This window comes from Spermophilus citellus (genome assembly GCF_964194105.1).
Source record: "Spermophilus citellus genome assembly, chromosome: 1".
NCBI classification, from domain to species: Eukaryota; Metazoa; Chordata; class Mammalia; order Rodentia; family Sciuridae; genus Spermophilus; species Spermophilus citellus.
This window is the reverse complement of record NC_138182.1, coordinates 282,240,720-282,256,031: the sequence shown is the minus strand read 5'-3', so window position 1 is coordinate 282,256,031 and position 15,312 is coordinate 282,240,720. Positions and strand designations below refer to the sequence as shown.

The 15,312-nt window shown below is 42.9% G+C and overlaps 1 protein-coding gene across 3 annotated transcripts; it reads right to left on the bottom strand.

Annotated features, from left to right (window-relative positions):
* Positions 1–5,192: 5,192 nt before the first annotated feature.
* On the bottom strand, positions 5,193–15,310 carry FASTKD3 (FAST kinase domains 3). 3 transcript variants are annotated; one of them, XM_081310577.1, is made up of 7 exons: positions 15,188–15,309; positions 12,476–13,939; positions 11,574–11,659; positions 8,769–8,943; positions 7,555–7,624; positions 7,119–7,233; positions 5,193–5,549 (listed from the first exon to the last, which is right to left on the bottom strand). In XM_081310577.1, the coding sequence occupies exons 2-7, from the start codon at positions 13,911–13,913 to the stop codon at positions 5,451–5,453; spliced, it is 1,983 nt and encodes a 660-aa protein (XP_081166703.1). In that variant the 5' UTR covers positions 13,914–13,939; positions 15,188–15,309; the 3' UTR covers positions 5,193–5,450. The 3 variants fall into 3 exon arrangements, with proteins under 3 accessions (XP_081166703.1, XP_081166704.1, XP_081166705.1); XM_081310578.1 differs by having other exon boundaries at positions 12,476–13,934; positions 15,188–15,280; XM_081310579.1 differs by lacking the exon at positions 7,119–7,233 and having other exon boundaries at positions 15,188–15,310.
* Between the last annotated feature and the right edge of the window lie 2 nt (positions 15,311–15,312).

The following is a 15,312-nucleotide window of genomic DNA, read 5'->3' as shown; positions in this document are numbered from 1 at the left end:
TGAATTGAAGAAGTACTTCTCTGCACTCGGTATCTTTTACCATGATTCTGAGTAAGTTAGATGGACCTTGAAACACTCATGTCTGGAGTAGCTAGGAGGAAGACTGCTTAGTCATTCATCCAGGAAATTGAAAGGGTACTATGAAGTTGAGGGTAACTTGCTGTAACTAGTTTGCAATCCGTCAGTGCTGTGGAACAATGAGGACAGCAACATGACAGAAAGCCACTGTCGATCTTTCAAAACCATAACTGGATCACAGACATGGGCAGTGGTCAGTGGTGGGGCTGAACAGACCTTTGCCTCCCTTGATGTCTCTTCCCTGATAAAGAAACATAAACACTGTGAGTAGATTTGCAAAACATGCTTCTCTGTTTCCAGTAGGCTGACCACTCAACTGAAGGAGGGTGTGCCCACAGCAACTTTAAGCATTAAATTTATGAACTGAGACTTTTAATGAAAACTTAATTTTGGTTTGATTACCTTGTTACTTTTTAAATAAAAATGTGATTTTTTTTTGTGACACCTAAAATGAAAAATAAAAACATTGATGACTGTAGCAATGAGCGAACTACCCTCCACCCTGCAGGGATCAGGGTCCCTGAGAAGAGGCTTAATCCTGGGCCTGAGACAGGAAAAGGGTAAGAAAATCCATGAACATTCTGTTTTACAAAGAAAATTTCAAAAACCATAACAAAAAATATGACAAGGTCAAAAGGACAAAGGCCAACAGAAGGGTACCCCACTGGTCCAAATGGATAATTTAAGCATCAAAATGAGATGTGCAAAAGCCTGAAGCACATCAATCATGTAGAAGTTCATGAAAACATCCTAAAATAAAAAACAGCTAGACTTCTAGCCATTTATTCTAAAAATTGATACAGGATCGAAGCATTTGTTTCTTTTCTATAATCCTTATTCAGAGTACACAAATGCTCGATGGGAGCTATTTCTTCTTTATAAATAAACACAAGACAGTTAAATGTAGAAGGAATCAGAACTAGTGAAATGATGGATTCAGCCACGCAGATGCCAAACTCATTAGGGGAAAGGTTGATGTGTAACCCATGGTGTCAGATGAGGCCCATGATATAGGAACTCGCTCATCAGTCTGTATCACCAAGAGGGGACAACCAGACGTCAGATTCCATCACAGAGTAAATTCACAGCATGCCTATGACGCCTCGTGGCTCAAGAAATTCAAAGTGAATTCAAGCAAGCTTCTGGATATAGCTTTCAACTCAACAGGAAACAAGGCAGGTAGAGGAAGAAGAGAACAGTCAAACAACAATGTGGGCCATCCTACAAGGCAGTTCCTCTAATTCTTTCCACAAGTTAATGACATGAGAACCAGGCTAGGGTGGGGCAGTTATCGATATCAGAGCCTTATGTGGTGTAACAGACCATAGCCAAAGGTAACGTGCACTCTTTGGATTCTGACTCGACAAATAAATGAATTATTTTTGAGCCACTGTAGGAAGTAACCATAATGTAATATATTAAGCCACTGTAGGAAGCCTAAAATACAGTCCAGATATTAAATGGCAGGGAGCAATTATTAATTTTATCAGTTGCAATAATGGATGTATGAAATAAAAGAAAAACATTTATTGGTTTTAAGTGCATATTGAAGTATTTAGATAAAATATGATAGTTTGAATTTCTCTAGACATATTCCAGTAAAAAAAAAAAAGTGAGGGGAGACGGGGGGGGGGAGAGAAAGGGAAAGAACAGATGAAACATGACTGGAAAATTATGGTAATTTTCATGCCAAATAGAGGGACTCGTGTGGATCCATTATACAATTCTTTCAACTCTTCTGTGATCAAATTTTTCCATAATAAAAGTTAAAAACAGTAGGGTTATTAGGAGATATTGTTTCATGCAAACATCAGATGCCAAAATATCAGTTCAACCCACAAATAGTGTGAATTATATGCCAGAGACCGTGAGAGTCATCCGGGAGAGAAATGTTTTTTTTTCTGAGATGGGATAAAAAGTACATAAAAGCACAATTTCTTTTGATGGAGCTCAACAGCCAGAGAGCATCAAAATAAAGTTAGGTTTTCTCACTGGAGCAGCATGGGAAGCTGCATACCAGAGGAACCAAGAGGCACCCATAGCCAAACAAAAGAACAGAGGCTTCTTATAGGATTGGGGGAAGGGTACCATGCAGTGAAGCTGGACTGGAGAGACTCAAGCACAGGGGATTTGCATGTCCTTTAACACCAAGCCTGGCCAGAACATCAGATTCAGGATCTTCAGGATCCTCAAAGCTACAAAGAGAAACGTTCTGTCCTAAATTTCCAAATCAGCAATCTGGTCGGATATGGAGAAAACTTCTGTATGTCAAAATGCCCCAGGTGGCTCAGATCCTGCAGACAGTAGCAGGACCTCACATTTTCTTGATCTGATTTCAAACAGCACAGGTTTTGCTAACCACAAAAACTTGTCACAGGCTACAGGGGAACCCCTGGAAGTACTGAGCAGCAAGTCCTGTTCCTGCCTGCAGCCCAGTCCTGACGTGCATGCCTGTCCCCCGGCTGTGTAACTGAGAAGGCTACACATAAACCCATTCATCAATAGCACCCAATATCCGCTGAGCACTGGCCACTGCCCAGGCACTTGGCCAAACAGCTTTCAAGGTATCTCAAGCTATCCCCCTACATGAGGTATCCAGACTCCTAACAGATTTGGATGCATTTCCAGTTTGGGGAATAGCACCTTCAGAGGCTGATTTGCCTAGTTCACTGTCAAGAAGCCAAGCTGGATTTGCATATCATCCAGCACATGTAGCTTTTTCAGAGGGAATTCACTCAAATGTAATGAATTCTGCTCCCTGGTAGTTTCTCTTCTATCTGAAAAATATTTACCAAGTATCCACATGCCCCCAAATGATCCAAGATTTGGGAGGATACTTGTCTTCAAGGTTCTCCCTGACCCCATGATAGGCATCTCTTCATATCAGGGCAATGTTTGTGCTCTCCTGTCTAGGCCTGGTTCATGCCAAGAGGAAGGTAAGGAAAATGGCCTGTTTTGTTCATGCAGAACTGCCACCGTGCACCCCCCCCCCACCCAATTTCTCTCTTTCTTTCTCTCTCTCTCTCTCTGTCACACACACACACACACACACACACACACACACACACACACACACACGACCCACTCTCTCCTCCAGGAACAAGTATTTAAAATGCTGCAGCCCAACTGATGTTATAAACTTTTCTGCCCCCTAGCGTCAGGAGGGGGGATATCAGTAGTACTGCTTTGCTGCTTCAAGGGTTATGCTTGCAAAAGTTTTTTTTTTTTTAACCTATTTTTATTTGCTTTACTTTTGAAAACTAACATAGCAAGATCATGCCTTATTCAAAACTGTCAAATACACAGTACAGAAAGCTATCAGTATGAGTATGCATGTTCACTCCACTTTTGCTTGCACAGATAACCCTTAAAATTCAGAGTCATGAAAATTCAATTTATAAGGTTTTGGCTTTCTGACAGAGCTTGCCAAGTTCACTGCTACCTGTGACACCACCAACCCTGTGTCTACAGCCTAAATCACTTCCATAAACACATGCACATTTTCAGGAAGTTTTTTGTTTTCTTTTTGAACAGCCAGAATTAGGCCTATCCCCTTTCTTGGGATGTCCCCTTTGGCTTTGTGTGGATCATCACAGACATGGACATTGTGCCCACAGACCCTCCTTTCTTTCTTTTAAAATCCAGCTACAAATAGCTCCAAGTGGCCTCGTTCCCAGTCCAGTCTTGTGCAAGCTCCTGGGGTGCCGGTGGGCTCGGCACGCTCATCACCTGCCCTACCTGTTTAGGTCACCCAACCCCCAGCCCTGTAGCAGGGGCTGCTTCCTGCCCTGGAGCTCCAAAGTCAAGTGTCAGGGTTATGAGTAAATGGGGTGGGCAGGGGAGACCACAGGAGACAAAATCCAGATCAGGTGGTGACAAAACTGCAGTGGGAAGAGCATCTGATTCAGATGAAGGCGACCAGGAGAAGAGGTCACCAAGGATCAGGACTGAGATGACAGAGCAGGTACAAATGCTCCAGGCAGCTTTCTTTCTTCACAGTATTTCTAACAGATCAGCACTACATGTTTGTGGGTCAGTCTCTTTCCCTCTTTCAACTGTGAGCTGTTAACCTCCACCACGGTTCAGGGATGAGCTGACCAGGGTGACCCTGGCTGGCTGGTAGGGAACCAGAGCACACACGAGACAAAACTGGCACCAGTCTGGATATCAGCAGGAAGGAATTGTGAAAGGGATTCCAAGATCTGATCTGATCCTGAGCAGACCTTGGGCCCCATGTCAAGAACACTGGTTTCAGGAAGTCTAACTGCTGTGAAAAAGTTCAAGTCAGCTAACTGCTCTGGTCTTGTCAGACTCTGAGAGACTGTCAAGATCATCTGGAAAGACAACTCCTCAGAATCTGAGGCCCCTCTCTGCAACCATGGCATACTTGTACCAGGGACCTGAGAGCTCACCTGGTCTCCATTTGCTATTCTGCAGAAAGAGAACCCAAGCTGGAGTGAAGGGCACAGAGGGCAGGGTGGAAACTGAGACACTGCTAGCTAGCGCTGTGCAGGCTCACTCTGCAGGCATCTCATAAGCACGCTTTACGTGTTCACTAGTTTAATCCTTGGTTCAGTTGTGTCCCCTGGTATGTGTGAATGTGACCTTACTTGACGTTGGGTTGTAAAGACTTAATAAAGTCAAGATGAACTCATTAGGGTGTCTTAATCCAACTCAGCTGGATCCTTCTAAGAGGAAAACATGCATGTGGCCATACAGGGGGAATGATGTGCAACAGACATGTGGACAAGGGCCACGTGTGAGCAGCATCTTAACACACAGACACAATGGAAGACAGCCATGTGAAGACAGAGCAGGTCAGCTCTGCTGCCATCAACCAGGGCACACCTGGAGCCACCAGAAGCCAGATGAAGCCAGAAAAGGTGTTCCCCAAAGGGCCCACGGGGAGGAGGAAGGCCTTCCTGGGGAGTACCCTTTCTGGCTTTGTCCATTTCCCATTTTCCCTTCTCCTTATCATGTATCAATTCACTGACAAAAACATAAAAGTGGGAGATATAATTCCTTCTTTATATTTGTTAGAAAATGAAGGACTCTAAAGACTATGTTTTCATTTAACAGAACTATCACAAATAGGAGATTCAAAATAACAAGTATTCATTATATTGCTTTATTGTACTTGATCAATTCTGTTTGAGGTATAAAAATTCCTATGACACTAGTAATAAATTAATTTTAAGTTTACCACCCATAAAATTATACATGGTATCAGGAAAACCTCTGAGCCTTCTCAGAGCACCAGTCTATAAACATAATTCTGCAAAATGGTTAATTCACAAATTATCCTCTTAAACTATGTCTCTTAAAAATAAGTCCTTTCACTATCTGAGTCATAAAGCCATTGTTCTTCCTTGTTACCAATGAACAGTGGAGTTTTGAGGAAAGAGCTTACTTTGTAGATACTCCACCAATTCTTGTCTGGACTTGAGCACCTCAATCTCATGATAGGGGACCTGTGAAGGAAGGACAATGAGATGGTCAGGATACTCCCCAGTCCCACACCTGGCTTCTCACACCCTACCCCACATAGGAATAGGCTAGGAGGGCAAAGGCCACAGTGGCCTCTTCCTCCTATGTGCCCATGCCTGGGGCAGTGCTGGCCCTGGGGAGGGGCCTGGGAAGGGCACACTGGATACACAAGTGGGTTGTCCATATAAGAAAAATCTCTCCAATTAGAGCCCACGATGCCTACCAAAAGCAAGCAGGAGACCGGGATCAAGTGCTGCTTAGGTGGGCCTGGCTGGGAACAGATGAGTGCCAGGTCCCCAATGCCAGAGCTGGAGATAAGCCAGACAGTGACTGAGCAAGGGCCAAGGGAGAAAGGGGAGAGAAGGAGATAGGTGGGGAGGGCCTGGGGAGGGGAGAGAGAGGTGGGGAGGGCCTGGGGAGGGGGGAGAGAGGTGGAGGGGGTCTGTGGAGGGGAGAGAGGTGGAGAGGGCCTGGGGAGGGGGGAGAGAGGTGGGGAGGGTCTGGGGAGGGGAGAGAGGGGTGGGGAGGGGAGACAGTAGTAGAGAGGGCTGGGGAGGATAGAGGTGGAGAGAGCTGGAAACTGGCTGGTTGTGGGCAGACTGTGGAGGGTTTTGAGTGCAAAGTTAGAGAGGAATTTTACTTTATCCTCTGAGCAATGTAGAAACAATGAAGGTTTTGTTCACACACTGCATAATAAATTTTAACAAATCATCTGTGGATATGTAAGATGCAGTGGAAAAGTCACCAAATAGGAAACTAGGGATCAGGGACACTCACCCTCATTCCCCAAGGACCCCTCCCAAGAGGCCCTCTTACATAATCTACAATGAAAACGCAAAGGTCTTAACCAGGAGGGTGGATGAGGAGCTCGGTCTTAATGGGTCATCTTGTCTGGTTTTTATTCATTAAATCAGAGAGAAATGAAAATAAGACATTCCAATGACTTAGTGGTTTTAAAAGCAGAGTTAAGCATAGCCTTGCAAAATAAAAGACAAAGAGATTTAAGACTAATCAACAAAATCATAAAATTTAGACATTAATATTCTTGGTTCACTGCTCTTTCAGACCACTTAGTACTGGTACAATTAACTAAAAGGGAGAGTGGGTGAAAAACCCTTGAGCAGAAAATGCCAGGAAGGCCTTGAAAATGAACCCAAACCTGGCTTAATTTACAGATAGATGTAAGCAGCACTTAACTTGGCCATTCTTGGTTAATGCATATAACAGAGAAAAGAGAACTACAGCTCAAACCTTTCAGCGTCCCAGGAAATCGCATAACTAGGGATTTTCCAACAAGACAGATCAAACAGGGCAATTGCAGACCTAGAACTAAGACTATTTTTTCCTCTGGCTTTCCTATGTTCACCCTATGAAGCCCTGTTCATGTTTCCTTGAGAAAACTCCAAATCATTCTGGTTTGGTGCTGTCTGATTAAAGAATTGCTATTTACTCGAGTAATTGTACTGTGAAGGTACAATTTGAAATTTTGCCTGGAAAAAAAGCAAATCTGAATTTGGAATTACTTGTGGAGAAAAATAACAGGTACACCATACCTGAACAACTTGGTAACCCAGTAATCGTAGATGTCTTTGTTTGATAGCTTCTCTTCCTAGTAAGTGTTTGCTATTAGAGCAAAATCTTTTTGGACCATCAATGCACAGTGCTACTCTGAGAAATCAAAGAGGAGAAAAACTAAATTTGCAAAACAATTACAACTATTTATATATTTGTAGTTATCAGAGTTTAGTTGGGATTTGACTAGTCTTATATGATGATACTATTTTAAAATAAATCATGAATGTCTTTTAATCTGTTGGAAAAGTAATCAATTTACAAAATATTACAAGGACTTTTCAAATATGATGTGCTGGAAAGTAGTATCTTAATTTCCAGAATTATGTCTATTTTTTTTTTCACCTTTTAAGAAAAATATCAGTTTACTAATGTTGACAAGTCATCTAACATTAAAACCACAACGATTTTCTTTACCTTTTATGGATGTCTTCATCAACTGTGAACGGCAATACAAATCCTTCTTCATCTAACTTAATTTCAACATCTGGTGAGAGAAGAAGGAGAAAGTTCTTCTGTGATACCCTTACACGTACCCTTGCTCCTGCACCCTCTACTCTGCTGAATCTCCCCACACTGCACTTATCAGTGGGCTGAAAGCTGCAAAGTAATGACCACAACCAACAATGGTGGGAATTTTAATTTCATCCGATTGGTGATCAACCAAGTCAGCCTTAAATTAAGGAGGCTCAGCCACACTGAAGCAAAGAGTGGGTTCTCAGGTGGCCTGTGCATGACAAGAACCAGGCACACGTTCCTTTCCCTTGTATGACAAGTGGCAGGATCCTTCACTCCAGAAAAGAAAGCCCTGCAAGCTAAGGGGCCACCCTGTGCTCCTCAGAACTTTCTGCTGCATCCTGCACTGCCTCCGTGGTGGAAGCCTCCTATGTTCCTGTGTTCAGTGTGTGGTCCTTGAGCATGGACAGATTCCCTGTCCTCCCCTCTGGAATGCTGCTGTGGCTTTTGTAAAAAGGCCCAGAAGAAGCTGTGGAGTGCAGTGTGATCACTGGAAGCCTGTGAACCATTCTCCTTCATGATGGGATTTTCTCTCAATTTAGAACCGTCAGGGCACAAGGACCTGCATTCTCTACTAAGCAATACCCAAGAGAATCTCTGCAGCAAGAAATATTTATATCAGCACTGTCCAATCTGGCAGGCATAAGCCACATGTGGCCACTGAACACTTCAAATGTGGCTAGTGTGACTGAGAAATTGAGTTTTTAGCTTTTTAACATATTAAACCACCATACACTAACGGCTATTATATTGAATAGCACGAGCCTAGATTATAACAGTAGCTAACAATTACTGAGCATTTACTCTGCTCCCAATATTATAATTTAATTTAGTCTTCAAACAAATCTTTGAGGTCACTATTCTTTCTCTCACTTTAGAGATGAAGCAGTAAGCAGAAAAAGGTTAAAATACTCTGCCCAAAACATTCTGCTACTATGTGGTAATATGGGAGACTCAAACCCAGATGGTCTTGACTCTTTAGTCCTACTGTGAATCCCTGCTTTCAGGGAAGGGACATTTGCATTTTGCATTTCCAAAGACCTTCTATGGCTACTAAGTCCCATAGATATCTAAAGAGGATAAATGCTTCTAACAGAACTCCCTGTACTACTTACCTATCGTATAACAATAGGGTGTTAATACTTTTGAAGCAAAATATGATCTTGCTCCTAAAAGGTCAATCAGTCCAATCATCACAGATTTATAAAGATGAAAATCCATAGGGGTCTCCAGGGAACAGCATGGAGTAAGAAATGATTTCACTTGGTATTGACGAAATAGTTTGGGACCCTAAAAATCATACATGCAAATATAAGAAAGAAAAACAAGATATAAAGCATATAATAAACTGAAGCCTCCCTGGATATAAGCATTTCATACAAAATTACTTCACTGGGGCATGATATTTTTTCCAGGACTTAGGGCGTATATCTTTCTTGAAATGATAATGCATAATTCTTATTGCAGTTTAAATACGTTTTAATAAGTAGCCTCAATGGTCACATAAACCAAGAGATGGTAGGGAGGGAGGAGGGAAAGAGCAGAAACAACAATGCCCACCTTTGGAACTCCTAGAATCGCTTCACGGGCCTTCAGTACTCACTCCATGTTTTAACAGTGGAAAATGACATAAAGGTGATATTTTTAACTTAGTAAGGAAAGAACAGAGATGTAATAAATGCTGGTGATTTGTTGTCCACGTGGAAAAGAATGGAAAAGAACAAAGTTAACTATCCTCCATGACAGATCACAGCACATTCCAGTCTGTAGACAGTGACTACAGTTAGGCATCCTTGAACACTGGCAGGACAGAAGAGTTTAAGTGTGCTTTACACACACACGACACAAGAGTTTAAGTGTACTTAACACACAGGCAGGACAGAAGAGCTTAATTGTACTTAACACACACACACACACACTGGCAGAAGAGGAAGTGTACTTAACATAAATACACACAGTGCGTGCCTGCAAATATGTGAGATAACACATATGTTGATTAGATAATACTTAGGCTAATAGACATTATGGAATGGCTAAATATGTGCATATTTCAAAATAACATGAATAAGATACATGTACATTTTTATTTGTCAATTAAAAGACCTAAATAAAAATAAATAAATTGCAGATATATTGACGATATAAGGAAAATATTATTTTTAAAAATTAGTAGGACATTTGTGTTGACTTAGTATTGGTGGATATTCTTTAACAAAATAGGAAATCCAGAAGTAACAAAAGTCAGATTTAATTATCAAAAACTTCTGTACAGGGGGTTGTGGCTCAGAGGTAGAGTGCTGGCCTAGCACGTGCAAGGCACTTGGCTCAATCCTCAGCACCACATAACAATAAATAATTAAAATAAATATATTAAAAAAACACAAATTTTTATACAGCAAAATGACAGCATAACAATATTAAATTAAAAATAGTAATAATAGGAGCCAGGCGTGGTGACACACGCCTATAATCCCAGCAGCTCAGGAGGCTGAGGTAGGAGGATCGCAAGTTCAAAGCCAGCCTCAGCAATGATGAGGTCCTTAGCATTATTTAGAGACTCCGTCTCTAAATAAAATACAAAATAGGGCTGGGATGGGGCTCAGTTGCTGAGGGCCCCTGAGTTCAATTCCTAGTACCCCCCCCCAATAGTAATAATAAAAAATTACAAACCAGGAGAAAATATGTGCAACGTACATAATAAACAACTATTTCATGAATCATTAAGAAAAGACAAACAGAAATGAGTAAAAGTGCAGAAAGAGAATTCATAGAACATATACATGGCTAAAAAACATTTGAAAATGTGCTTGACTTCACTGGTCTTATTAAAATGCAATGTAAACTTCTGACATGAGAACAAGGGCAGGGAGTAGAGATCTAAGGCTGCAGGAGTTGGGGAGGCAGGCCACTGCTCTTCAGTGCTAGGGAAACAGAACATCTACAAAGAGTCAGGGGTGGGGGGAATCTGTCAGGACCAACCCCAAACAAATTCCATGAATCTAGTTTACAGACAAAAGAACAAAAATTAAGATACACAACAATGTTTACTGGCGCATGTTGACAGGGCTGGAAAGTCCAGGAAGCGCTTTCACAGTGGAAAAGCAGAACGAATATCCTGAAAAATCATGCCATTCTTAAGAAAGCCTTTGTTCTACAAGATGGGATTCCAGGAATGCCCACAATATCCTGGACACAAAAACAAATTATATCCCATAAAGAGAGAAAAACCGGAGCGTGTTTAAGTATTTGTATACATTTGGGTGCAGAAACTGCAGTTAACATTGTTCCTTCAGGGATGGAAGAAGACTGGGGGTGACTATAACTTATCTTTAAGTATATTTGTGCTAAACTATTTTTAAAGAAAACAGTGGTGCTTTCCGAACCTTATTCATTATTCCCCAAAACAGACTTTCTACTGCATTAAGAGTACGAAGGACCAGGCAAGAGATGGACAAGACTAGTGATACAATTTCTGATCCTACACAAGGCATGGGACAGTCATGGGGACAACCCACCTCAAGCACATTCCAGAGAAGAGTGAAATTTCTGATTTGGTTTAAAAACATACTGAGAAATAATCTAGATCTGTTCAGTCCAAAGATTCACATTTTGATAACCATAGCCACAGGAAGTGCAGAGACCCTGAAGAAGTTCAGAGACCCTGAAGAAGTTCAGAGTCTAGGAGTGTGCTCTTGAGGCGCTTGATGAGACGTGCCAGGCAACCCTGCCAGTCTCTGTAGGGTAAGGCACAGAAATGGAGCCAACTGATCCAAGAAAAGCCCATCTGGTGGCAACTACCACCAGATAAGGGAAAGTTCTATTTTTTAATGAGGGTACTGAGAGACCTAAAGTGAAGGAATTTTAAAGGAAACTGGCCCCATAAGGAAACAAGGCCATACTGTTCATAGTCATGCTTTTACCTTATAGAAAGGGCACTCTAGGACTGAGGTTAGGAACAGTTGGGTCAGTTGTGCCATACTCAATCTGTCCAAATGTGACTCTTCACCTGAAATACAAAGCACCTCTGTTATTGTTCAGCTTGAATTTGGGTAGGGTAGTGAGAGAATGAACATTATGAATATGAGACATTACACTCATGACTTCAAATGACTCTAGGGAATGAACTTGTCAGAATTAATAATGTCCTCTTCTTGCCATCAATGAAACTGATTTCCAAGAACCTAAGATCTTAGCTACAGATAATAAATACAGGACAAAATATAAATATAGGACAAAATATATTTAGAGAATTAGCAGAAATATTCTTTTAACCATGGACATAGTGGAATTTGATATATTTGGCTTTCTTGACTAGAATGCATAGCAGGCTGGGGGGCTCAGTTGGTAGAGTGCTTGCCTAGAATGCATAAGGTCTTGGGTTCAATCCCCAGCACGCGCGCGCACACACACACACACACACACACACACACACAAAAAAAAAAACCTAATAAGTTTTAAAATAAGGAGAGGTCAGACATTTCACTTAAAAAAAAGAATAGTACCATCCTCTTAAAAAAAGTCACAGCTGCTCACTCAACAAAGGTTCTGACACTATAATGGCTTTTATCACTGCCATTACCATGTCCCCCAGGAACCCTGCAGTACCCCAGCCAGGCAGCAGTCAGGTATATCTGAGGCTGCTTTCCTCTCTTTGCACAATGTCCCAGCTCTGTGTTTATACTAGCATCTAAAACTTCCAATCTCACTTTCAAGAAAAAATGAAGGCAGAGCATTGCTGTGTAAATGGTACCGAGGTAACCTGAAAACATCACAAGTTCAAAGGTTAGTTATATCCAAGTGTCAGAAAGTATAACCAACTTGCCTTGAAGCTTTTGAAGAAAAAAAGGGCTGAATATTTTTCCCATGAAGTTGACTGGAGGGTGCGCAATCAGCGAACATGAATGGAGAAGTCTCAATAATGTTTTGGGTGGAAAATAATTGAAATGGGTGAACAGCACATGTTCTAGCTTCCTAAATAAAGCAGGTGCATTTGGTGGCAAATAATTTAGTTTTCCAAATGGCTCAATTAACTCAGAAATCTGACTAGGTGATAATTTTTCTGATTGGCTAACAAAAGTTTCTGCCACTGCATTGAGGATGGGTTCCGAAAGAATCAGCTTTCTGCTGCAGTACTCCATGATTTTGCTGACAACATCAGCATCCAAGGTGAGGCAGAATGCAGCTACATGCCGCTCTAGGGCTTTGATAAAAAACCTGTCATTGTGTCCAAAATATATGAAAGCCTCTATGACTTTCCTGAGCTCTTCATTAGTGAAATGGGGAATGTGCCTCACAACATATTTACCCAATTTTATAACCAGAGGAAGTGCCTGAGCTTGATCTAGAACCACCAGAGCAGTAAGCATTTGGCTAATGGATTTAGGACTCAGGTAGGAAACTATTGAAAGGGAAAAGTTGTTTATCGTATTTAAAAATGTCTGGTGTTGGTCTACTTTTTCAGCACATGCCTGCAGTATTCTATAAAGGGCCACAATATCCTCCGGGGTAAATACTTCCAATTTTGCACCTTGCAGTTGATAGATAATTAGTTCTAGTGTCACACAACCTGGGCCTTGCAGTCTAATCAGACTCTCCCCAAGAACACAAAGATCATGCACTTCCAGGCCACCTCTTTTGAGACGATTCTGGCATTCTGCCACGAGATTCAGTACCAAGCTACTTTGAGTATCCACATGCAACCAAATCAGAGCTTGCAAAGCAGTCACCAAACCAGAGTTTGACAGCTGTGAGGGCTCCCGTTCAAATTGAAAACATAAAGCTTGAAAGACACTGCTCTCTAGTATTTCTTTGGGCAGCCTTTGATCACCACCTTTTTTCTCTACTTCACAGATCCGTTGTAAGGCTCCTGCAGCCATAGCATCAGGCAGAGTTTCCAGTGTTTTTATAAAACTCAACACCTCTTCTGATGAAGTGAATTTGTTTAGTCTTCTGTAAAATATCTGTTCATCCTCATTTTTAAGATTTTGTTCAAACTTGTTCCAGTCATGTACCTGAGAGAATGCTGGCTCACCAACTGGATGAAGTTCATTTCCATTTTGTAAGTGGAACTTTTTATAGCAGGCATGATGAAAATGGATCCTGAAAGGCTCATACTGTACTGAACAGAACCAAGGATGCAGTTGCTCTTTGGATACCTTGTGAACATGATTTATAGGATGATTTCTCAGAGCGGCCAGAGCTCCATGTATCCGAAAATCAGACAAATGGCAGAAGTTCCTTCGCAAGGTAATTAAAGCCATGCCATGTAATTCTCAGCTCTTCTGGACTTGTAAAATAAAAAGACAAAGTCAAATACAAAGCACATGACTCACTGTATATCAATGTCCATGAAAAAAAGGATGGGTACTCCAAAACAGGGGTAAATAAAAATTTCCCACTTGTATATAAGCACTAGAAAGGTAGGTCTCTGTGTTCCAGAGCTTGGGAAAGTGACTGATAGCAAAAACAATTGCTGTCACTTGCCAGGCACAGTTCCAGGTGCTTTATAGGTGTACTCACTTATACAAATTATCTACTTTTGTCATCATCTGACAGCCAAAGAAGAAAGTGAGGCACAGAAAAGTTACTGTGTCCAGTTTACACAGCTAGTGTTAAGAGGGAGGGGGCCACCTTATGCTTTGAGCATAAACCTGCAGGTGGCTGACATTTTTTCCCCCCTTTTTCTCTTCCACTTTTCCTCCTCCCTAACAACCGGGGAAACAATACTGACACTTTTCCTATCCCAGGCTAAGCACTCCTGTCTTCCACTGCCTGGAAGAATATCACTACCCACAAGAATAAAGAAACTCCAAACCTGGGAACTGGAGCAATGCCTCTCTCAAAGACATCTGCTGGATACTAAGTAATTATATCTGACTGCATTGGGATCCCAGCCCTTGTGTTCCTTTTTAAAAAGCCCTGTGCCCCCCTGGCAGGGGGAATCACAGCCTCCGGGACAGGAGTCCTCTGTGTTCCTCCTGGGCTACCAAAGCAATGAAACTCCTTCGTTTTTCTCAAAGCCTGTCTTTTTTAGATCGGCGATGGAGCCAGGACCAGGCTCTGGGCATCGCGAGTAAGTGGCGAGCTGGGTGGGAGTCAAACTCCCAGCTCTTCGCCGCACGTCCTCCGGGCTGGTCCAGGGAGGGCTCCTTCGGCCAAAGGCGGAGCTCTTCAAATCCCGCGGGCCAGCTCGGGGAGGCGGGCAGGGCAGGGGACGCGCGGCTCTCCGCGGGTGTCAGGACCGGGGAGAGGCAAGGGCTACCCCGGCAACCAGAGAAGAACAGTAAAGCAGACAACTGGGGAAGGACAACGAGGGGCCGGGGGACCAGGGAACCCGAGCGCGAGGGGCAGACGAGCCGGGAGCCGGGGTCGCGTCCTCCAGCGAAGAAAGGACCCCCACGGGCCGAGCGCCCGAACCCAGCGCCGGGGAGCCTGTGGTTCTGTTCCGGGGGGCGCCGCACCTGAAGGGCCAGCGGCCCAGCACTGTACACAGCCAGCCGAGCAGCGCAGGCGGAGGACCGGTGTGGACCCTTACCTGGCTCCGCCAGCACTGCGCTACTAGTGGCAGAGGCTGGACCCTCGTGGGTCCCCGTACACGAACGCCGCGGCGGAAAGGAGCGGCTTGGCGCAAGCGCGAGATGCGGAATTGGCCCTGTACCA

Excerpts from the sequence above, each read along its gene's own strand:
- FASTKD3 (XM_081310577.1), bottom strand. The coding sequence starts at position 13,913 with ATGGCTTTAATTACCTTGCGAAGGAACTTCTGCCATTTGTCTGATTTT. Across the intron at positions 11,660-12,475 it reads TTTTCTTCAAAAGCTTCAAG|GTGAAGAGTCACATTTGGAC; the intron begins GCAAGTTGGTTA and ends TTTGTATTTCAG. Across the intron at positions 5,550-7,118 it reads TGGGTTACCAAGTTGTTCAG|GTCCCCTATCATGAGATTGA; the intron begins GTATGGTGTACC and ends CTTCCTTCACAG.